The sequence below is a fragment of the Antennarius striatus genome, chromosome 4, assembly GCF_040054535.1.
Source record: "Antennarius striatus isolate MH-2024 chromosome 4, ASM4005453v1, whole genome shotgun sequence".
Taxonomy (NCBI): Eukaryota; Metazoa; Chordata; class Actinopteri; order Lophiiformes; family Antennariidae; genus Antennarius; species Antennarius striatus.
Genome location: NC_090779.1, coordinates 19319048 through 19341889, shown reverse-complemented (window position 1 = coordinate 19341889; position 22842 = coordinate 19319048). Strand labels below are relative to the sequence as shown.

Genomic DNA, 22842 nt, shown 5'->3' with positions numbered 1-22842 from the left:
CTCCTGTGTAATTTAGTTAGGAAGGTTAGATCCTGTCATTTGTTTTTCTGTTAGGTTAACTATTGTTCTTTTGCAGATAGGATCGTTTTGTTCGTTATTTTGGTATTAGTCCAACCTGAAGAGAACTCAACATATTATTTGATATTTAGTCCTTGTAAATAAAAACTTTGATTTTCATGATATACTACAACCATTCGCCTGGTGGCTCCTTGGGACTTGGGGAAGATGGGGCCTGCTATGTTATCGCTCAGGACTGTGTTTAGGGCTTATGAGCTGGTACCCGAAGCATACCGATAAAAATTTCGAAACAGTGATAAACGTGCCAACCAGACGCATGTCGAGTCCTCATCTTGGGGATGATGGCGCCTGTTATGTTATGGCACAAGCACTCCTCGAAATTTGACCTTGACCTAGTTTTCTCAAGGTCATCATCTAATTTTCATTCCCTTTGCCGCCCAAGTAATTTTCTTTTTCTTTCATCTTTCTATCTGCAACGGTTGTGAAGATATTTGGCGGACTAACGGACGGACGGACGGACGAACACACACTGACAATTACAATATATCCCCCTGGATGGAGCAGGCTAGATCCCCAACGCTTCTGAAAATATTAAAGTTTACATTTAATAATTTCATTTCAGTTTGAAACACTGGCACACAAAACTCATAACTGTCATTATCAGGCCGTACATGTCATTAATTAAACCCATTAATGTTTTATTTATCAAGATCAGTGTCAAGAACAGATCTGCACATGAATCTTCCACATCAAGAGGGCGTCACTGAGTCTCTTCATATGGTGTCCCTCCTCCATGTTAATGAGTCACTCAGGTGAGAGGCCTAAGAACAACATATGGGATGTGCCAAGAAAATGGTAGAAGAGCGAGAGACATATGCAGATAGGGAGAGGGTGATAAAACATTTAATGTGTGTGTATGTGTGTGTGTGTGAGAGAGCGAGAGGGAGAGAGAAGGAGAGAGAGAAAGAGGGAGAGAGAGTAAGGCAAAGGTCTACAAACACACACATCCCCACCATTAGACATCTGTCAGTGCAGGTGGACGTTTCTATCCGGAGACTTTACCAGACGCTCCTCATCAACGCTGTGGACTGTTTTTCTTTCTTTTTGCACACGTGTTGTGTGTAATATTTGTGTTTTCAACAAAACTAAACAACAATTTGAAGATTAATTACTTCTGCCACCTTCGGATGTAGTCAATGGTTTTGAACTCAAATATTTTGGGGGATTTTTTTGTTTTCAGAAGGAAATATTCTCGGAAGAGAAAATTTTCCATCACGGACATTAATTCTGAGTGACTCTTCTTCCCTTAGGAGGCTGCTTCTGAGAGACCCATCTCCACACAGGTTGTCTGATCATGGCAGACTTCCCATCCAAGGTTAACACGGAGACTAGCTCACACTCCTATGGCTCTGAGCAGGGGGGCAACAGCCTGCGGGGGCTGGTCGGTAACATCACCACCATGGTGGACGTATACTTTGCCCAAAGCATCCCAGCCATCCTCATGATGATTGAAATAGTATGTAATAGTATCTATGTCCAGCTTTATTCAAGTACAAACGGTTCTCTGTTTACAGGCCAGAATTCTTTTCTGCTCATTTCTTTTCTGTTATGCTTCTGTTCATGATAAATGCAGTTATTAAGGGAGCAAACAGTTCAGTTTTAAGATGCCATTACATTTTCAGGTGGAGACAAAACTGGAAAAATATACATAGAATCTTCTTGATAAATCTCAGACCCTCGGCTGTTACTCTACATTAATCATTGTTTTTTAAAAACGTACGAATATCACGATACAACAATGCAGACTTAGATTTTAAGCTTCACCATTCAAATCAAATTATAAATGACGAAAAAAATCTGAAAGTCACATTTTTTACCTGTTGACATTTTTTTTAAATTAAAACAATTATATACTAACTTTTTCAGTGACTTTCTGATATCCTTTATTGTGACAGTTTCAAAAGATAATGCGTATTTTTCCAAGGCCTCATTTGTTCAAAAGTTAAACTCTTCTTTCTTCTCACTCTTAAGCTGAGGAAGCATTGTGATGTTATGACTGGGTAATCTAGAATCAGTAATAGACTAATCTGTAGAATATAAAAATCCTTTTATTGTTTTTTAAGTGCAAGAAAAAAAAAAGCACCAGCATTACCTCCACTGTCTCACGGGTGCCACAGGAATTTGTCACAAGGAGTGTGACAACAAGCTTCAGCCCCTGTGTCACTGACTATAAAACTGATAGGAATTCTTAATTCTGTAGACATGCCAGCTTAAGTTTATGACAGCCAGCAGCACGGCTTTCTAATGATTACTCTAGTTTGGTTGACTGGTTAAATCGGGTCAGTTCAAACTCATTTCCCACCTGAGTAGTTTATGTGCTTGTAGCTGTCATGTGACTGACGTTGCTCATCATTTCCTGAAGGCCCCGTTCCCTCCTCTGGTCATTGTCACACTGACACCAGCATCGGTCTTTTACTCCAGGACGGGGGTTATATTCACTCTTTATGTGGTTTGGCTGTTAAACATTTGCCTCCTATCGATGCTTTATGAGTTTTTACTTACCTCTAACATTTAATGGTATTGTAATGGCAGGGGCAGGTACGTTAGGGGTTAGGGTAGGGTTAGGGTTAGGGTTTAGGGTTAAGGGTTAGGGTTAGGGTTTGGGTTAGGGGTTAGGGTTAGGGTTGGTTTCCTTTTTCAAACTTCAAGCTCCTCATGTAATATTAATAAATAACATGTTCCACTCGTGCCGCACCATGAAATACAGCTGCATAATATATCAATCCTGAATGGTTGAGTTTAGTGTAACTCAGCAGATATTTGAACTCGGGCTATGAAATGATATATTTTTCTTTTCATACATTGACATTTATTTCAACGACTTATTTTAAACTGGAATTATCTCATCATATTTAATAGAAACAAGTATTCAAAGGTGAGATACATAAGTTTCATTCTTCTTAAAGGAATAACTGTGTTTTTGCTCAAAGGGCTGTGAAATGTAATGACATTACATACTGTATGTGATGGCAGTGGATCAATTTAAACTTGATTCCAGCTTTGGATCACAGAAATATTTGTCAGTTTCAGTCAAGAATTTAAAGGCGTCATCTGTTTTGGTTCAGAACGGAGGTCTTGGTTAAGATAAGTGTTTTGTAGAGGCGAACATCAGAGCGCCCATGTGTGAACAGAAACCTGATCTCTGCATATATAATAGACTGACCTTTCTGTCCTGGGACAGAAGCTGCCAGAGGAGAATCATGTAGGTTCTGTTTGGATAATATTTCTGTTTTAAAGTGCGTACTTAGAACGTGAACAGTTGGCTTCAATTTTATATTATAAATATACTCTAATCAAGCAAGATCTTCAGTGAGAAGGCTGACAGTTTCTGACATTTTTAGCAATATTTCATGGACCGTAAATCTGTTTACCGCTTCAAGATTTTACTTCCTCTGCTGTTTGTTTTCTGTCTCACTGTAGTTTCTGGGGATGCTCCACTGGGCGCTGATAGCCAGCACCGACTACACGGCGTTACCCGTCTATGGATGGGTGATGTTTGTGGCTGTCACCACGTGGATCCTCACTACCATCCTATACTTACTGATCCTGTGTGGTGTTCATCGACGGCTCACCTTTGTCCCCTGGCCCATTACGGTACAGATCAGACAAACAAACTAAAGTAATAAATAAGACTTTAATGTTACTCTAAATCACTATTTATTCCAGAATATGTAAATGAAAGATGTGCTTCTTCATTGAAAACACCTTAAAATATTTTTAAGTCTAAATATATCTTTATAACATCAAACATTGGTGATTAGGAAAGCAGGACAGACAGTTTTAATGGAGGGAGTCATGTGAAATGTGTTGTCATTCATACGATAAGTTAAAAACCACATTGTCGCCCTAATAAAGTGCAGAGTGACCACCAGAAAACAGAGAAATGATGACCAATGGCAGAGAAAGAGGGAACAGTTAACAAAATGAAACAAGCAGGAGAGGATCTGATGAAACATGGCTGTTGTTTGTCCTCTTTTTCACCAGGTGATGCTCTATTATGGCATAGCCGTAGTCCTCTACCTAACTGCCTTCCTGGCCAACGCAGCGACTGTGAATGCCTTCTCTGTCAGATTCTACAATTATGCGGCGGCTGCCTCTGTAAGACACCCAAACAACCCTCAAACAACCCCCAAACCAACACCTGATCAACCAGCAATGGGCTGTGAGATTCTTAGTAACTCAAAGGATCGCACAGTCCATTAGAAATTCTCAAATCTAGCTTCCATTCTCGTCACATCCACAAAATCAGTCAAAGTTGGAACACTGAGCAGATTTTGGATGGTTTCACTGTTTGAGTAAGGTTGAGCAGGCCTGGTGGCAAGGCTTCATTTAGGCTGATATGGCTTGGAAGTGCATCATGTGACTGGAAGAGATTTGTCTGTTACCTTTGTACCACTGCTTTCATTCGCTCCACACCTTTGCAGGTTGAAGTCAATGTTTGATCTTAAGGGCAGGGAGAGAGATTGAGTTGGATGTAGGGCAGGAGACTGAATGATAATTCACGTTTGTCTGTGTGACAGACTATGAAATACACACCAGGGTCAGGAAATGTAGGCTGTGTGCTGCTTCATAATGTTTTCCACAGGGTGAAGTCCGGACTGGGTTTACAGCTAAAGTAGCATTCATCAGCACATGATCCACACACACACACACACACACACACACACACACCCTGTGGCCCTGGCCTTTGCCCTACCACAGACTCTTATCAGCTTTATTTTACTGCTTCAGAGGCACACAGGTAGATACACAGCGTTCACATGGGCTAATGGTCAATTAGGGCATCGTTAAAATCTGTCACTCACAAGCTCTTGTAATTTCAAAAATTGTGAATACATAAAAGTCATTAAGTCTTTGATTTTCATTGGCTTTACAGAAGAAGACCGCCACAATCATTTATAAGGTATAAAAATCTCTCTTCTCTATTTTTTTTAACTTCTCGTCTGCCTCCCTGTCCCGTCTGACCTCCTCAGTTCTTCGGGGCGATGGTGACCCTGGCGTACGGCACCAGCGCTTTCCTCTCCTATTTGGAATGGAAAGGAGATGGAGGAAACGCCGCTACCAGCACAGTGCCGACATAGGGAACAAAGACAAGCTGCTGATTCTGGAAAAAGACTTCATGTATTGTATTCTCTTCAAAAATATGCAGCTATCTGAGTCGTCCAGGGGCAGCTATCAACAAGGTGTCACTTGACTATTACAGCTGAATGGTGTAACCAAAGTCCTGACCTCTGCACAACCCCAGAATTAACAATAAGATGAAACTTAATTCTGAAAAATGATATTAATTTCGGTCAACTTCATTCAGCTTATACCTCCATATTATGACAAATAATCAAATATCAACATAATTATCTACCCAGAGGGGACTCAAACCAACTGCATTAAGGCCATAAATGTAAGCCTTATATTTAAAAAAAATGCATTCATTAGTAGTTTTCTAAATGCAAAAAATAAGTCAGATAGTGCCTTAACTTGAAATGAGTTGAATGGACTGATATAGGGCCTCTCCCGACTGGCACTGAGTACATGGTATCAGATATGGATAATATAAATGGCTAAATAAGCCTTACATGATTGGCTTTGGTTCTTTAGTAGCTGTGCATGAGTGAATAAATTGTTTGAATGGAAAGAAAATGGGTCAAACACAAATTAGTCGTTGATTTTAAGCCTTTTCTTCCAGGATGATGTTCTGTGGAGTCTTCAACCAATGAGGAACATTATGATTGTGGTTTGTTTATATGTTGTTTACAATGTAATGGCTGCATCAGTTTTGCTGGTGAGTACTGTATTTAAAAAAAACGTGTTCCGCTTGCAGTCCATGTCATGATCCCCATCTTTGCTCCACAATGGCGCTCTTACAGGGTGGTGTGTCAGGAAGCCTGTCTGTGTTCTAAGTGTCCTGTAGAAGATCTATTTAATTTCCTCCCCTGAAAATCCAGGCATGTACAAACACAATGGTTCCTCAGGCGATGAAAAATAAAATCCCTTTTGATATACTTGTGAATGTACACAGAAATGTGACAACCAACAAGCCTGCACGCCACAAATTATTGCTTTGATTGATCAATAATTTTTAATATTGGCCCATTAGAGCTGTGAAATATTTGATTTATACGATACAGAGTCCTGTTTGTGCCTTCATAACACGTGTCGTTTTGTTTGGAGCGTGTTTGAATGAAGCACTCACTTTTCAATACAGGGGTTATTTTTCTTTTTCATTTCTTTGTAATTTTTTAGAAACAATGCAACGGTTGACATGGATTTAATTTTACATTTTCTGCTGTTATGTTTAAACAAGTAAAAAACACCGATCTTAAAACTATACTGTGGATTTCATTTTTAACTGCAGACACACAAACATATGCACACACAAAAATGCTCACTAAAGACATCAAAAATCATTCACAGGCACAGAACTCAATCTCAGAAATTTATAACTTCATTCTTCTGCTTTATATCAATCTTATGAAAATAATTAAAATATTCAGCTGTAATAAATGTCCTCTCCTTGCTTATAGAGGTAAGCAGGGTGATTACAAACCAGTGGAACGACCTTAAAAAACACAAAGTCGAATACCGGAACCACATGGCTTTGGGTTCTTACTCACAAACCACGCAGAACAAATAAATCATGATTAGTCATACAAAACTAAATTCATCACTCTTTCACTTCAAGGAGGTTATTAAAGTCACATAGCAGTCCAACCATGAATTAAAGCATACAGAAATGCATACATATCTTATTGTTTGGGGAAAAATCTATGCAGATATTAGATTTATAAATATTCAGCAGTTCAACATCAAAGTACAAAACTTACCACTGACAACAAACATCTGAAACTCAATGGACAAAATGTTACACAAAAACTGAACATGTAATTTGAATGGGTCACTGCAATCCATTGAAACCAGTCTGTTTGGAACCTGCAGCAATTAGAGGTTTGACAACCAGTCCTTGACTGAGGTCCAGACCACGGCCCTCCTTCTCCTAGAAACACAGATTTAAACCGGTATTAAAGATATGCATGACAAGAACAAGTCCAACCAACCTTATTTTTAATGTATCAACCCACTGAAATAAATCAAGATGTAAATGTCTTGAATACAGACTGAGGCTTTTACTAAATAAGTTTCCATTTTGAATAGCTGGCACCAACTTTCAAAATGGTTTTAGAAAACAGAAATGTAAAATCCTGACAAATTTCAAAATCTCTTATTGAGATTTCAGTAATAAGTAGGACTGCCTCGAATAATTTTTTTTTAGATTAGCCAACTAATTTGCTGCTGTGGAATGCAAGTTCTGTCTGGCAGATGTTGCACTGCACATTTTTCTCTTTTGTTTTCTTAAAATGCTTCCACACTTTTGTGCTCCATGGTCGCCGGGCAGCCATGACAGCACAGCCCATCCGGTATAACTTTGGGTGACATCATGGCGGACCCTGATTACCACTACTGCACAGAAGTGACAAAGGCAAAAAGTGTCATTGGAAAGTGCAGCAGCAGGTTCAAGAGAATGACAAAGACTTTTTTTTTTAAAGATGACTAATTGTGGCAGCCCTAGTAAGAAGTGATGAAAGATGTTCCTCAGATTGTAGAAAACTCACTGCTCTGTATTCTAGAAACATCTCCTTGAAGGCCATGAAGTCAGTGAATGTCAGCAGCATGTGAAAGATGTCATCTGGAACCTCCTCTTTGTGCTGCCTGCAAATGGAAGTGAGACATGACTTAATGGACCCTCTGGCCACATGTCCAATGTACTTATATGCCACCTAGAGGCCAGCTGCAAAATAACATTGGTAAGAGTGCATCCATCAAACTGCTCCATCCAGTGAGCTATTTTACAATCAGGAAGAACAGATCAAATCACCATGACTGTAATGGCATCCCATCTTACATGAGCTGCTCCAAGAATGTGTTCATGTTGAAGTGAAGGATCCTCTCCATCAGCTGCTGCTCCAGGTGTCTTTCTAGGATGTCAACCTGCACAACAACCATGTTTTTATTAATTTTGTCATTGGTTAACTGCCTTTTTTTTTACGGATGTCAGTCAGAAGTCAGAATACTCTGTATTAGAATAAGGGTCAAATAAATCAGATATGATGTGTCATATTCTATGAAGACAGGTTTGTGTGTGCATTTGTGTGTTACAGTTGCTAACAATAATACACTTAGAACCTCACATATTCATTGAAGATGGGTGTATAGCTCAGCTTGTTCTCTTCAGACTCCTCAAACTCATGGTAATGTTTCTCCATGAAGGTCTGTTGCAATTGCTGGAAGGATTCCTCTAAAAAAAGAAAAACCATGGGATGCATAGATCGCACATACCCATCATTACCTGGTGAACTTATGATGACTCTGGTGGTAGAGTTTGTGTTAAATGAAGAAATACTGCATTCATTGAGTTAACATGTGACATTCACACAAAGGATAATAGTGCTCATATCATCTGATAGGGCCGTGAATGGTAATCTTGTGAAGAATCCAGAACAAAGGAAGCGTTAGTCACAGGAGGGGAGCATCCTATCATGCATCAGTGTCTATGTGTATGTCTTTACTGTATATGGTAACAAGAATTATGTATTATGATTTGACTATTGTGCTGTGTGGGTGGATTTATGTCTGTGTGAGCTCTATACAGCAATGAAGCTCAACAGTTTCTAAATTCCTCGTGACTAAATACAGATTAATTATATTGATCCCACAAACTACATTCTTTTTATCATAGTATTATCTTATATGTTGAGTATATTCTCTGCACATCTGCAAGTGCCAGATTCAGTTACTTTGCAGACATTTCTCCTACAGACCAAAACACACAAGACTGACTAATATACTATCAATATTTGTGCACATCATACCCATGATGATGTCCTCTATGCTGCCAATAACAGTGTCAAAAGAGGAATCTGCAGTTGATGAACTACAGAGAGAAGAACGAGAGTTTAAAGTGGCATTTGAGTGATTCAAATTAGCATTAAGAGTAGTTAATGTAACTAATTTAGAGTCTCATCTGAAATATCGACACAACCACATAACAAACATCCACGTGCTGCAGACCTGGAATCAGCAAAGGTTTCTTCGTCTTCGTCAAACATCTCATCTTCATCAAACTCTACAATGTTTTCTCCACAGCCCACAAACTCTGGATGAGAGGACGAAATCAAATTTTGGTGTTTACAAAAAATAACAAGTGTGCAAAATAGCTAAGCAACCCAGCTTATGACAGTTTTATGGAGAATTGATGTTCAGTCAAACGGGGTTCGCTGACAGGCGAAGTACAATTTAGCTAATGTTAGCTAAACACGTTTAGCCGGGGATGAGACATTTCGTATTCTATTACGAAACAAATATTATATAATAACTTTACTGGGGTATGCGATTTTTGGTTAAATTAATTTACTTACTTAGTTCATGGATATCCATGTTATTTAGAAAGGTAGGATCGTGAATGGGAAGAACCGGATATACTGTTGTTGCCAAGGAAACGGCGAACATGTGCACCCTTATATTCCGTCCGGTAGGAAAATGATCCGCACTGTTGCGTCCCATGGAAATATTTTGTCACGTTATCATTTCCTTTATTCCTAAATATCATTATTCGACCGATCTGATATTTAAATAAAGAGCCATGAAAAGAATAACATGTACATACATTTATTACAAATATCACAACCCAGGAAACGACAAATTTTCAGTCAGTTACATCTTTGGGAATCCTGGAGCAAAATTTACTTTATAGCTGTTTTAAATACAATTTACTCTTTACAATCTTCAACATTATCTCCAAATGTAGAGGCAACCACATGATTTGTCTCACCTGCATGTATAAGGTGCATCAGGAAATGCAAGATAACAGTGACCAAAATGGTCTTTCGTCATACTGAGAGATAAATGTTTTCTTTTATAGATCATTCCAGTATAGTCTGAATGATTTAATGGATCCTGTTCATGCTATTTGGTCATGTAATGATTCTTTCATTAAGAATCTGACCCAAATAAATTAATATTAAATTAAAATTATACAGTGTTTAAATTTTAGTTGTTTAATTGTACAAATAGAATATTTCTTGAAACACAACCTGTCATATGTTCATCTTGACACCATCTTCCAAAATACAAGTCAGTTAACCCCAGAAATATTTCAAGTAAAGGTTGAATGAAAAAAGACTGAAAACACAAGGTTCTCATGAGGACAGAAGGTGGAGAAATGGCAAAATAAGAGCAGAGGGAAAGGCTATGGGAGCTGCATGAAAAGGAAAACAACATATAAGTCAGTCTGCACCAGGAGATTACAAAACCTGTTTTGACAAGATCAGTTCTGTAAGCAAGAAACCCCACTGAGTGCTATGAATGGTAGCAAGTACAACATAAATACAGCAGAATGAATGTAGTTAAGGCCAGACACTTCAGGTTATGTCACTGAGAAAAGTTTCTTTACTCAAGTATGTAAAATGTGTTACGGCCATGTAAGACCCTAAAAATGAAATTGGTAAAAAAATCCAAAAAAAAATCATTTGAGATATTTTTTTGTAAGTTGATTATGATTAACTGAATAATTTCAAGTTTTTACTGGCTAACACATCTTTAATTTATCAAAATTTCTCTTACGTCTCATACAAGTTTCTGCATTACAAATCACGGCTTGTGGATTAAAATAGTCCTATTAATAAAGATGTATGCGTTCATCACCAAAAACAAAAAATAAACACGCACTAATACTACATCTTAATTGAACCTAGATTCATCCTGGTAGTGCATTAAAAATAAACCACAATAAATCCAGATAGTGGTGGATTTTCACTTGTATACAACCCCCTTATCAGGGCCTCAAACATATGCAATCACATTAAAATCATATGATTTAATTTGCAGATTTATCTTCTGTACATTCTAATTCCTGTGTATTTATCTGCTGTGGTTGTTACATACACGACTGAAGAAATTACATCTGAGCAAATAGATGGACAAAGCACAAAAGCAGCAGGGTTAACTGTTAAAAACTAATTAGATATCAAACCATTTCAAGTATTTCATTTTGAGAATTGTGTCTTTAATTGCGTTATTAGAACTAATTTCATGATTAAAATTTCCTTTTGTGAGCCCAACTCTGGAATTTACTTTGCAACTTAAAGCAGTCAGACGCCAAGATGAACAAAGAATAGGTATTCGTACAACTTCAAGCACAGCGAACAAAAATGAAACCGTAAGACCACCAAATTACATTTATATACCACAAAGATGAACATGAGCCACACCTCAAATTTACCTGTACCTTAGGATTTACTCCACTATAGGATGTGCTCTTTTCTGTTACACATTCCTTTCAAATCTGCAGATATGTGCATCATGATCATGGGATTAAATAGTAGTAGTTTCTGGGGTGAAAGAGAAGTTAGATCTTTATATCATATAAAGGATGTCTGAAAACTCTGAGTTGCAAGTGAGTTTGGGGGAAAATGTCTATGATCCGTACTTCTCCTGTTACAGTGTGAAGAATACACTTGGTGGAAAGTTGATGATTCTTGACCCAGCTTCTGCAGTGAGACGCAAGATGCATTCAAACCAGGAGTAGTTGTTAGATGAGGGGAAAGACCCAGAGGATCCAAATATGATAAACTCGACCCTCCTCTCATCTCCTCTTTCTGGCCACTTCTTCCATCATCGCCCTCTCTTCACAGAAGTCCCTTTTCTGTTGTCATCACAAAAATGTGACAACGTGCTCCCCCCTGCCCTTTTCTGAGGGTGATAGAGGAGGCAGAGGAGGCTGCGGGGTGTGTGTGTCTCTCCTTATTAGATGAAGGGCAGGAAGTGTGTCAGGAGACATGTGCAATGAGTCTGACACGAGTTTGGATGTCCTGGCGGCACAAGGGGCATGTTTCTAACTGTAAGGCACACTCCATACACATACCACTGCAAAAACATAGAAGGGGGAGCCATTAAAAACACCTTGATTCACAGAAAACATTTGACAGATGAAAATTTAAACATAACTGAGAACACTCATTCTTTAATACGGGTTAACATTTTTCACAGACGGTAACTTTGTTTGAGGAACCTAAAAACACATTTTCACACATTCTTTGTCCCCAGTGGATGCATACGTACCCGTGTCCACAGGGCCGGAGTTCTGTATCAGCCATCACATCACAGCACAGCGTGCAGCAGTTGTCTCGGATGCTGACCTGTTTCAGCAAGGCTAGACGCCGGTGTCTGGATAACACACACAAATACTGATACATGCATCCATTTACTGATGTACATTTAAAGCCCTTCCCGTCTGTGTTCAAACATGACAACTATAGATCAATGTGATGTATTTACACTCTTGCATGTCCACATAAAAGGAATGAATGAATATTTGAACATAAGACGCTGGAAAAACCAATATAAGTGCAGTCCATTCTCATCTACATGATATATATTTGCTCCTGTTCAATTTGGTAGGATGAAGCACGAGGCTTAACTACTTAAACTGTATGCTGGAGTGATTTACATCATTTTAAATACAAAGAAACAAAGTTGGAAATACACCCTTCAAATTTAGGTTTAAGAAATATCCTTACTGGGCAATTCAACATTAGTTTCAACATTTAGTTTTCCATTTCCAGAGTATAATAGATGCTGGGGGAGTTTCCAGAGATAGGTAAACTCTTTATATCACTATAATCTGTGCCAGTGAAGCTATCCCAAAAGATGAGTCAGGCTTCTACCATGCCAAAATTACATTTGTCGGGTACTGCATACAGTTCATTAGCCAGAGCAGATGACGTCCAAACTTCTCAAAGGACAGAGCAGCTTCATTTCTCACCTGGGTAGTATGATCTTTTCACTGGGCAGCAGGGAAGCGAAGTCATTAAAGGTGCTGAACTTGACAGAAGGCGGGTGACGAAAAGGTTTGGCCCCAAAGTTAAACTCACACTGCTGGTATGACATAAAGCTGGCTGCCGCAAAGAAACCAGACCTGACAAGACAGGGAGATGAAAGAATAGATGGAAAGAAAGAAGAAAGAGGAAGAAAATTTATTGGAAAGAAGAGGAAGCATGGAAAGAAAAACGAGGGAGCATAAAATGAATGTGTTTGTGGTGGTGGTGGGGGGGGGCTTACGTGGCTGATGAAAAGACTTGTTTCTCTGGCGGCAGCTGATGTCCGTTTAGATAGAAGATCATTTGCTTCTTGCTGAGGTCCAACAAGAAACCGATGGCATCTCCTAAACAGGACACACATAGGAACACACAGGAAGTCAGCACAATGAAGTCTTGGTATGCTATAAACAGTTTCCTCTCTTCTACAGCGTCGATCATCTCAGATCTTCTATGAACTGCTAGCTCTAACCACATGTGTGTGTACTTCATACCCTCCTTCCAGCAAGGGTGAGAGTGAGGTTTACTGCGAGCGTTGTACCAGATGAGCTGCCTGCAGCCATCATACGCACATGAGTACTCGTCATCTCCTATTCCATAACCTTCCTGTAACATAAAAATACAAAATACGGTATTGTGGGAGCACAGAAAACAGAATTTTGAAAACACCGAACAACAAAGATGCTGAGGTTGAGTACATGATTGAGAAACTTGCTGTCCTTGGTGGCCCATCCAATTTGCATCACGCCCGACGTGATGACCGTAACCTCGTAGTACCAAACACCTGAATCCACACAGAATGTACAACGCACACTCTCAAAGGATGAGGCGTCACATCGTGCCTGAGAAGCGGGGAAAAAACACACAGGAACCATTCGTGAGGCTTTTAGACTTTAGATACCTACAGGAAAAACATTTCCAATAGGCAAACACAGTGCGCCCTCGCCCATTCGTGCATCAGCGCTCTTCAGTCCACCTCATCGTGGATTTTTGGTAGGCAGTCAGGTGATACCGTACGCGCATTCTATTGGCTGATGGCATCCGGATGTGTGCTCGGTTCCATGAGTCTCAGATTTTCGTGACATGCAAAAGTGCTTTAAACAGTCTATAAGAGACTGGGAAAAGGTCATACAGACAGAAGGCGGTTTAATATCAGCATGGGGAGGGTTCACAAATGTTTAAATTACCGTATATAAAAATATAAATAGTTTGTCGCTCTATTGTGGAATTCGTTAATCCCGTGTGGTTCCTGGAATGCATTTACCGCGAGGAACGAGGGCGCACTGTGAGTATAATTTCCTGAAGCAACTTTGAGCTTCTGCTGTAAATGTGGCAGTACTAATGGGCCACACACTCAGACTGACCTCCAGTCCAGTGGGAGAGATCTTGAGGTACTCGCTGACATCGTTGCTGTTAAGCATGGCGTTGATGTTGGCGAGATTCACCTTCTCATAGGTGAAGTGTCGACCCTCCTTTAAGACTAGACACAAGTCAACAGAGGCCACATGATTGCAATTCATTTTTCAATGACTCATTTCTTAGGGAGATTAAGGACTTTGTAGCATTGTATCATACATAAATATACAGTTTTGAAAAAATGGCTACTCACACAGATTGTCAAGGCTCCACTGTGAGCAGAATCCAACCTGCCTCTTTAGGTAGTCAGGCTGCTCTGCCCACAACTCCAGAACAGCAAGTCGATTGCTGATACACGACTCAGACACAGTCAGCTTGTTCTCACCTGAGGGCAAAAAGAGACAACAGAAGTCCTCACAAACGATTCATGCTATGACTAAACTTTGCTTATTCTTCATCTCATTAACTTTAAATCTCATTTTAACGTTATTTTAGGAAAGAATGGACAATTTTCCCCTCATCTCTTTATACAGTAAGTGAACCTACTGGTCTGGGAGAACTTCTCCAATGCGATGAGAGCGAACAGCATGACGGTGGGGTGGGCCTCGGAGCTCTAGGAGGAAAATAACAGAAAATGAATGGTCTCAGCTTGCAATCTTTAGATTATTACTTAGTTACTTGATTATTACTTGTCTTTCTCTTATAATCATATAATTATGAGTGGATAGTGAACACACTACCATGCAAGAGAAATGTCATTGCAAAGGTTGTGACTAGTTGATAACTTCATTCAGAAGGTGCAAATTGATTTTCTATAAAATGTGCAAACATTCCGCGGTGCACTGGCGTCGTGTCCGGAGTGTCCCCTGCCTCACGCCCTATGCCGCAGAGATAGACTCCGGCTCCCCGTGACCCGCTGCGGCGGATACAGCGGTGGTAATCTGAAGATGACTGCGCAAACATTTGTTGGACTGGTTAGAGACACTTGATTGAACGTGTTGTTTCCTTCTTTCTGACAGATCCTATCAAATTAGTGAATTACAATACTGTGAAATTCACATCCACTTAATGACAAAAATTTTAAAATAAGAAGTACATCTTCTGAAGTGTTCAAAGCACGTTAATGTTCCGTTTTTATTTCCAGTCAGCGACTGAAGTTAATTACTAACATCAATAGTCACAAATTCAGTAGACTGTAGTAGATTGAATTAGATCGTAAATTGTCACGTCTCCTTTTGTTAGATATGGTGTTGAATAATGACCAAAGAAAATGTTTGTCTCATCACATCTTTTCTTTCTTTTAACAGAAATTTGCTGGAAATGTTGTCACAATTTTTGAGTAATGACAATAAAAAATGTGATTTTTCTTTGACTGCAAAGTTTGAACAAGCTCAAGTGAATAGTGTCAGATCTTAGAGATGTCATTGGAGTCCTTCCGGACATTCCTGAGATATTGCTTCATAAAACTAGGATGGATATAGAAACAACTCAAAACCATTCTGCCAATAGCTAGAGGCATACAGGGAAGGAATTCAATGTTGTGTACGCCTTAAAATTAATCTTTGACATGCAGACCGCTGGCAAAATACTGTGTGAGAGAGATGTGTGTGTGTTTGCTTACAAGACTTTCTAGAAGGTATTCAAGGGTTCCTGGGCTCAATAACCCAATACTGGCTGGACCTAAAAGAGAATGACAAATGGAGAGGGAAAGATCGAGAGAGAGGAAGAAAGAAAGCATAATTAGATAGCTGAAAATGTACTGTTTAAGAAATGCAAAAGGCTGAATCTCTGCTGTTTGTCTATGTTTCTTGTCTGTCTAAAATTTACTACAAGTTGACTATCAGACTTTCAACCAGTAGTTTAGAGTGAACAAATAACATACCAGTGAGTCCAGTGATGAGCAGGACTATTAACACAAGAATTAAGTATATCAAATATGTTATTGTGGAGTGTACCAGCCAGTTTCTCTGCCAGGCATCCCAGGACAGCTGTGGTGTTTCTGTGTTTAGCAGGGCTTAGAGCGTCTTGTCGTGCTACAGCTGAACTCAGACTCAACATGTCAGAGAGTTTCTGAAGAGCATCCTAGAAAGAAGAAATGAAGCATGTACTCTAAAGAAGGCAAAGCACACACAGAACTTCCACCAAACAGTTCAATAGTCAAAGAGAATGGAGACAATCACTCCCACCTGAATTACAATGTTTCCAAATCTGTAAAATAGTGAGTCAAGCAGGGGCAAAATCCAACCGGGAGCAGACAAACAAACGCCTGCTCAAACACCCACACACACTACTGCTATTTCTTTTGGTGAAAAGGTAGAGGTAACTGTCTAGGTAACAGCTTGAGAACGCACACTTCATCAGGTGCATTTCTACTTCATTAGCAGGAAGACAGTGTCTGCGATCAAGCAGCAAACAGGATCAGTCAATAGCGTGTCCTCTGTCCTCAAGTTACTTTGGATGAGGAGGGAGGGGGTCAAAACTGGATTTTGCTTGTTCAAAGGAAAAAAAAAACAGTGGGGTGGAAGAGAGAAGAGGAAAGCTGAGGACAAAAGCAAATAAAGTGGTGAAAGCTGAAGGTCTGGATATAAAGCGAATCGGCCACCTGTTAAATGTGAATGTGGGTGATTGAGTGCATCCACGGAATAAAAACACACAATCAGTAACATACAGAATAAAGTAAAAGACATCAACGATTGGTTTTCTGTATGATACTGTCGCCGCGAACAACTGGTCATTTATTCCCTTCTGGCTCTATTTAGGTCTGGAGCGAGAATTGAATTGGACAAGGTTGGGATTATTTTTAAATCATTACACCTAATAAGGTCCTATTTGTGTCACATACACATACACACAATCAACTAACCTTGGTGGGCAGAGGACACTCATCCAATAGAAGGGTGATTACTGCAGGGCCAAGTGGATCATCCAATGGAATCACTCGAATCAGAGACTGGACGACCTCTAGCCAACCATCATCTGAGGAGGAGAGAATAAAAACATTCAACCAATTTGTTACACGGCCACTTGTGTAATAAGACAACTCTGATTAAATCTATGATATCATATGTAGCCTGCTGGAATTTAAATATCTCAAAACAACACCAGAAATATTATTTCTATCACTGATCACTTAGTGATTCGTTAAAGGAGGGAGCAAGCTTCAGATTGCAATGTTTAATTTGTGTCAATTTCATTTTTCAGTTTTCATGTATTTTAGATCTGATGAGCGTAAAAACTCCATTCTATCAATATGATCATTTATGACGGCCTCGCCCAACCGGTTGATAAATTATGGAACATTAGTATCTTATCAAAAAAAAGAAAATGACTCGCTAGCTGACTGGATGGCTTTCTGCTTGGCTGCTTTCAGGGCTCAGCATCTGCAAACTAATGTGCAACTTGTCAAAACACACAAAGCAATGCCAAGCAGACATCAAAAAATATGAGCATGATGACACCTGGACCAAACACAAGATGCAAACAAACACCAGTCTAAGAGCACCTTTCATCATGTACACAAGCGCACACACACACATACACACACAACAAGCCAAAAACACATTAACACATGAACGCTGTAACAAGCTGGAAAGCTAAACAAACACAAATCAGAGCCAGATCACTTGAATACTGACAAACTACAACTCAATTTCATTTTATCCTCATGGTTCAAAAACTAGTGGAAAACATACATATGTACTTTAAATAGACACTGTTCTCGTGATTTAGGTCATATTGAAAGTAGCAGCTGACACATGACATGTACAATCCATCTTGTGACATGTCCCTTCTTCAGGTGATGTAGCAACCCCCCCTACCCCACCCAAGGCTGGGTGAGTGGGTGTCTTTGAGAACTGCTGAGGCAACATAATTACTGCAGGACTGACAGATGGGATTGCAGCCTTCTCTCAGAGAAGGTTTACCAAACAAAACACTTGTTAACAGAACAAACCACCCCCACCCCCCAAAACCAAATTTGCTTATTGCAGATCTCGCATTTAAAAGCAAAAGCATCCCTGGCAGACGTGTTTGTTTGACGTGCTGGGAGAGAATTTATTAGCCAAACTGGGAAACCCAAAGGGAAAAAAGAGAACTGTGACTGTGCTGCTTACAAAGCTACTGTAATATCACTGCCTCAGCAGTTTTCAGAAACAAGCCAGCAGCTCAGCCCGAGGGGGATGGGACAGCAGCATTCAGAAGAGACTGGCTTAAAATCCCTGGACTTCTCACCAGCCAGTTAAAACTACAAAATGCCCGGCAAATTCTGAAAACACTTTAACTGCACAGTGCTGCAGATGGCTTCATTTTAAAGCTAAAATAAATCACATGTTGTCAAATAAAACCTTGTCAAATCATTGTTTCTAGATGGAATTAATTATCCCACCTTTTCATCGGATCCCATCAAGTCAAACACATATCAGATCACATGAAGAATTTTCACTACACTGGGTTTTTTTAAATGGCACTGAATTCATCACACAGTAGTGTCTGATTTCCTTACCTGTCTCTGCCATCTCATGTAAAGTGATCATGGAGTAAGGGGGCTCTTGGTCACTGAAAAACAGAGAAGATTTTTACAATCAATCAATTCACATGAATACAACGCACAATAAATTCAGCAAACAAATTTCAACAGCAAATATCTCAGGTTATTTGTGACTTGAACGGTGGTAACATAACAAATTACTAAGGCTGCTGTATAAATCTCACATAAACTTTTACACTACCGTCACATCATGATAATTGTGAAAGTGGGTGTTGCTTTAAATGATGGTGCAATTACTGTTGGGTAATGAGGTTTATTCCTATCTGAGGAGGGTTTTCCAGATGCATGTGTCATTCAGCTCAGTCCACAGATTTACTAACAAGGTAACACTGTATAACTGATGGGACTTTACTGTACAAGTAACCTTTTGGTATTTCCTGCAATCACTGCTCAAATCTATTATTTGACACACAGACGATGTAAAAAGAAAAAGCAGCTTCCATATAAAGGAATCCGATCAATTAAGAATTAATTGATAAGTTGTAAAGAGGTGGTCTGAGTTTCTTCTTGGTTATCACAAAGGATTGTAGCCTAGAGACTTCAGGTGTTAGCATTTAGCATGATTTTTCCTGTATCAACATAAAGAAAAAAGACCACTGAGCATATGTGTAACCAATTCAATGTTGCAGCTAGGGTTGGTTCTCTGTCGGAAATGTTGGAGGGTTCTGTCTGGATTGGACGTAAGTTGCTGTCTCGAGGGAAGGATTTTGGTTTGCAAGTAATAGGAAAATAGAACCTAATAGAGCCCAGAGAGCTAGACAGTCTATTGGATGCAGCATCACCAGTTCATTTATCAGCCAGTACTCATATCTTCCTGTTCCATGGCGATTACATATCTTTTGAGTCACGCTATACTCATTATCACAACAATCATACAAATTAATGCTGAACAATTTCTTGTTTAAAATGACAGCTCAGTGGAGGAAGAGGACACAGAGCAAAAAACTTTAACATCTATACACAGGACACAGATCTTGCTACATCACTGCAGTAAGCCATCATTATGTCGATGGAGAAAACCCACAGATTATGAAGGAAACTGAATAAGTTCTCTCCTAATCATTTTAAGCCACAGACAGGATCACTTAACATTATTCAAGTCTGCAGTGACTGAGCAAAGACTCAGAACAATGACAGAAAATCACAAATATACAAAGCTGGCAAACAAGAGAGTACATTTTTCAGAAATTAGTAAATAACTAGGACAGAGAGGACAAATCTACCAAGCCTGCAGAGAATTTCCTGGGTGAACTTCAAAATCGAACCTCTTCCCAATTTCAACATCTACCTCTCTACAAAATATAACTGGAATCTGTTAAGACATTGTTGAACTTTTCTGCTAAATGCCAAACAAATAAACAGTGATGGCAAAATAACCCCTTGATATACAGTGTTCTTTGTCATATCATGTGTAAAGGTGTCTATTAGTGTAGCTAACACTGACAGTTTGATTTGGTATCATTTTTTTGTTGTGAAAGGTTAGTCTAAACTTTGTGTTTTCCAGATTATTTTGGAGTTCATATGCAGTGCTGTGACATTTATGCGAATCTCATGCTAAGATGTAGGTCATTTAAAGCAAATCTGACAAGAAAACAAACAGTAATATATTTTAGGATCCCTTGATTACTACTAGCATTGTTATAAAGTCATTTTTATATGAAAAAATATGTCTACAAGTCTGTTTACATATACTGGTGAGTCTACTTCAAGTTCAAGAATGTTTTAGCTGGCTGAAATGTTGTCAGAACACATAACATACAACATTTTAATTCCTGAAATTGTGTGATATTAATTTAGAACTTGTATATTCTTTATGAGTCTTCCTGTAATTAACCCTAACCCATCTTTATGTCATTCATATCTTTACTCATAAGACATACTTGTCCACCAGTGTCCTGATGACAGCCAGTGTGTCCAGCACCAGGCCATCCACATTCTGCTTCTTCCGTCTTGGTTCATGGGGTCCTCGACCTCGTCGTGGCGGCCTCACCGGGTCCCTGGGTCGACTGCTGCGAGCCTCTCCAGCATCAACACCTGTGCCTGTACTGTGATCCACCCTCCGAGCTTGTCCCCGGTTCACCCTCGATGACCCATGGTGATGTTCCTCCAAGTCACTATCCTCCCGGCACACACAGCTGTTACCCATAGTTCCAGCACAGGAGACCAAAGCAGCGAGGATCTCCAAGAATGGAGGAAGGTAGTTTGAGGAGGAGAGGAAGAGCAGAACCCGTTTAAGGCTCCTGCAGGCACAGAAAGTGATCCACGCGGCTACTATCATATCATTTGTAGAACTTGATTTGGGGGTATTCTTATCCCAGTGGCCTGGGTTGAATCACCGTCAATGATCATACTGTTGCAGGGCAGAGATATGGGTTTGACCAGAGGGTAGTAGTATGTAGATGATTAAGTAGACCAGGAAAGATCTGGTAATGCAATAAGAAAAGCTCTGAACATCCTGAGGAAGAGCCAAAGGCCCAGGTGCTGATCTCATGCAGGGCTGGCACAGCTGTGGAAACAACACAAACGGAATAGAAAAAGTGAAAAACTGATGTTACAACCAACCCGGTTTTAAATTTTTTTAATTATTATTATTATTATTTTTTATTTTATTTTATTTTTTTTACCAGCTAGTACCAGTTCTACAAACTGAAAAGTAAGACTCACACCTCATGAGAGGCGCATCAAGTCTGAGTCAAATAAAATAGTGGAAACAGAACAGAAAATCCACAACGACCATTTAGTTGTAAATCTGAAGGAAGTTAATTTCTATCCAAAGTGCTGTCTTGATAAGCGTCTCCACTGTATCATAAAATCACTTATCATCCACTCACTTGTCGCAGTAAACATTGATGTTTGCACACAGGAGCTGGCTAACAGGATAGCCTCCCACCGGGTAGGCAGTGTAACATTAGCTGTTACCAATGAAAACCAAGCCTCACATACCCGCAGTTCTTTCGATGGAGGGCTGTGAAGGTTTATTGTTGAATAAAAGCATACTTACATGCTACGACCAGAAATACAGCTGCATTCAGGTCGAAGTGTTGTTATTCATTGACATACACCAGCTAGCTTCCGACCTGTCAGTGTTGTGTTGTTGCTAACCAGCTAGCTTTTAGCTCGGTTAGCAGGACGCTGCTAATCCTACTGTCAAACTACAACTTTGAGAAGCAATGAACTGCGCGGAATGCTCCAATGTCAGCAAAGGATATATTTACACGACGCGCCCACATTCCACAAAAAAACCTTTGTTAAAGCCTTAAACAGACCATACATTTACAGTCGTTAGCTAATACATCGTACACATTTATATTATCATGCTAAGTCTCTAGCTGTGTGCTAAGTTCCCTAGCTGTAGCCGTCAGCTGTGGCGGCGGAGGCGCGGCTGACGGAAAAAGGATGCTGTAAAAAAGAACGTGTCCTTTTTTTTTTTTTTTAGTAGATAAAACCCGTCCCTTTCTTTTTACGTCTTTGTATGTTTTATTGTGTCATATTTCAGCACGGTTTGTATTACTATGGGTATTGTTTTGAGAGAAAAAAAAGCACAAAGAGGCAACAAGTTACTCTAAAATCAAATTACACGAAAATACACAATCTTAAATTGTACATGGTGGCTACAGTAGACTACATATTTCACGAGCACTTCAATCAAAAAGTTATGTTACAATTATTTATTTTCGTAAAATACAATGGAATACAAAAAAAATTAACTGATAATAAATTTCCCACAGTATTTAAACGCAATCGAGACGAGTCACTAAATGTACAGTAAAGAGGACTCCGCTGTGTGTTGGAGTCTCGACAATAATTAAATTCCATATGCAAGTAAAATGCAAGTAAATATATGGTGTGAGAACTTGAACTTTCCGACTTCATAGTTTTTATGTATTGACACTAAAATCAATGTAGTGTTATCTTGCAGTGAAAATATTAACATTTAAACTATGAAAGGGGATTTTGATGTGAGAACGACAGATCAGGAGATTTAGATACTGTACT

The 22842-nt window shown here is 39.4% G+C and overlaps 3 protein-coding genes across 3 annotated transcripts; 1 reads left to right on the top strand and 2 right to left on the bottom strand.

Moving 5' to 3' along the window:
- The first annotated feature begins 1023 nt into the window (after positions 1–1023).
- On the top strand, positions 1024–5192 carry pllp (plasmolipin). Its single transcript, XM_068313142.1, has 4 exons — positions 1024–1534; positions 3499–3672; positions 4063–4176; positions 5052–5192. The coding sequence occupies exons 1-4, from the start codon at positions 1373–1375 to the stop codon at positions 5157–5159; spliced, it is 558 nt and encodes a 185-aa protein (XP_068169243.1). The 5' UTR covers positions 1024–1372; the 3' UTR covers positions 5160–5192.
- A 1736-nt stretch (positions 5193–6928) lies between these two features.
- arl2bp (ADP-ribosylation factor-like 2 binding protein) lies at positions 6929–9564 on the bottom strand. The gene is made up of 7 exons (XM_068313143.1): positions 9489–9564; positions 9142–9226; positions 8943–9004; positions 8262–8368; positions 7976–8061; positions 7686–7782; positions 6929–7069 (listed from the first exon to the last, which is right to left on the bottom strand). The coding sequence occupies exons 1-7, from the start codon at positions 9505–9507 to the stop codon at positions 6971–6973; spliced, it is 555 nt and encodes a 184-aa protein (XP_068169244.1). The 5' UTR covers positions 9508–9564; the 3' UTR covers positions 6929–6970.
- Positions 9565–9728: 164 nt separating this feature from the next.
- On the bottom strand, positions 9729–22203 carry rspry1 (ring finger and SPRY domain containing 1). Its single transcript, XM_068312678.1, has 15 exons — positions 21848–22203; positions 20727–21352; positions 18802–18854; positions 17164–17276; positions 16256–16382; positions 15922–15980; positions 14847–14913; positions 14554–14685; positions 14309–14424; positions 13643–13786; positions 13439–13550; positions 13189–13291; positions 12893–13045; positions 12190–12294; positions 9729–11994 (listed from the first exon to the last, which is right to left on the bottom strand). The coding sequence occupies exons 2-15, from the start codon at positions 21122–21124 to the stop codon at positions 11898–11900; spliced, it is 1779 nt and encodes a 592-aa protein (XP_068168779.1). The 5' UTR covers positions 21125–21352; positions 21848–22203; the 3' UTR covers positions 9729–11897.
- Positions 22204–22842: the final 639 nt, after the last annotated feature.

Coding starts and splice junctions, on each gene's coding strand:
- pllp (XM_068313142.1), top strand. CDS start 1,373: ATGGCAGACTTCCCATCCAAGGTTAACACGGAGACTAGCTCACACTCC. Junction 1,535..3,498: donor TCCTCATGATGATTGAAATA/GTATGTAATAGT, acceptor GTCTCACTGTAG/TTTCTGGGGATGCTCCACTG. Junction 3,673..4,062: donor TTGTCCCCTGGCCCATTACG/GTACAGATCAGA, acceptor CTTTTTCACCAG/GTGATGCTCTATTATGGCAT.
- arl2bp (XM_068313143.1), bottom strand. Junction 8,062..8,261: donor CACCCATCTTCAATGAATAT/GTGAGGTTCTAA, acceptor GTTGTTGTGCAG/GTTGACATCCTAGAAAGACA. Junction 7,070..7,685: donor TGTTTCTAGAATACAGAGCA/GTGAGTTTTCTA, acceptor CTGTGTTTCTAG/GAGAAGGAGGGCCGTGGTCT.
- rspry1 (XM_068312678.1), bottom strand. CDS start 21,124: ATGATAGTAGCCGCGTGGATCACTTTCTGTGCCTGCAGGAGCCTTAAA. Junction 16,383..17,163: donor AGTGTCCTCTGCCCACCAAG/GTTAGTTGATTG, acceptor TCTTCTTTCTAG/GATGCTCTTCAGAAACTCTC. Junction 12,295..12,892: donor GAAAAGATCATACTACCCAG/GTGAGAAATGAA, acceptor TGTGTTATCCAG/ACACCGGCGTCTAGCCTTGC.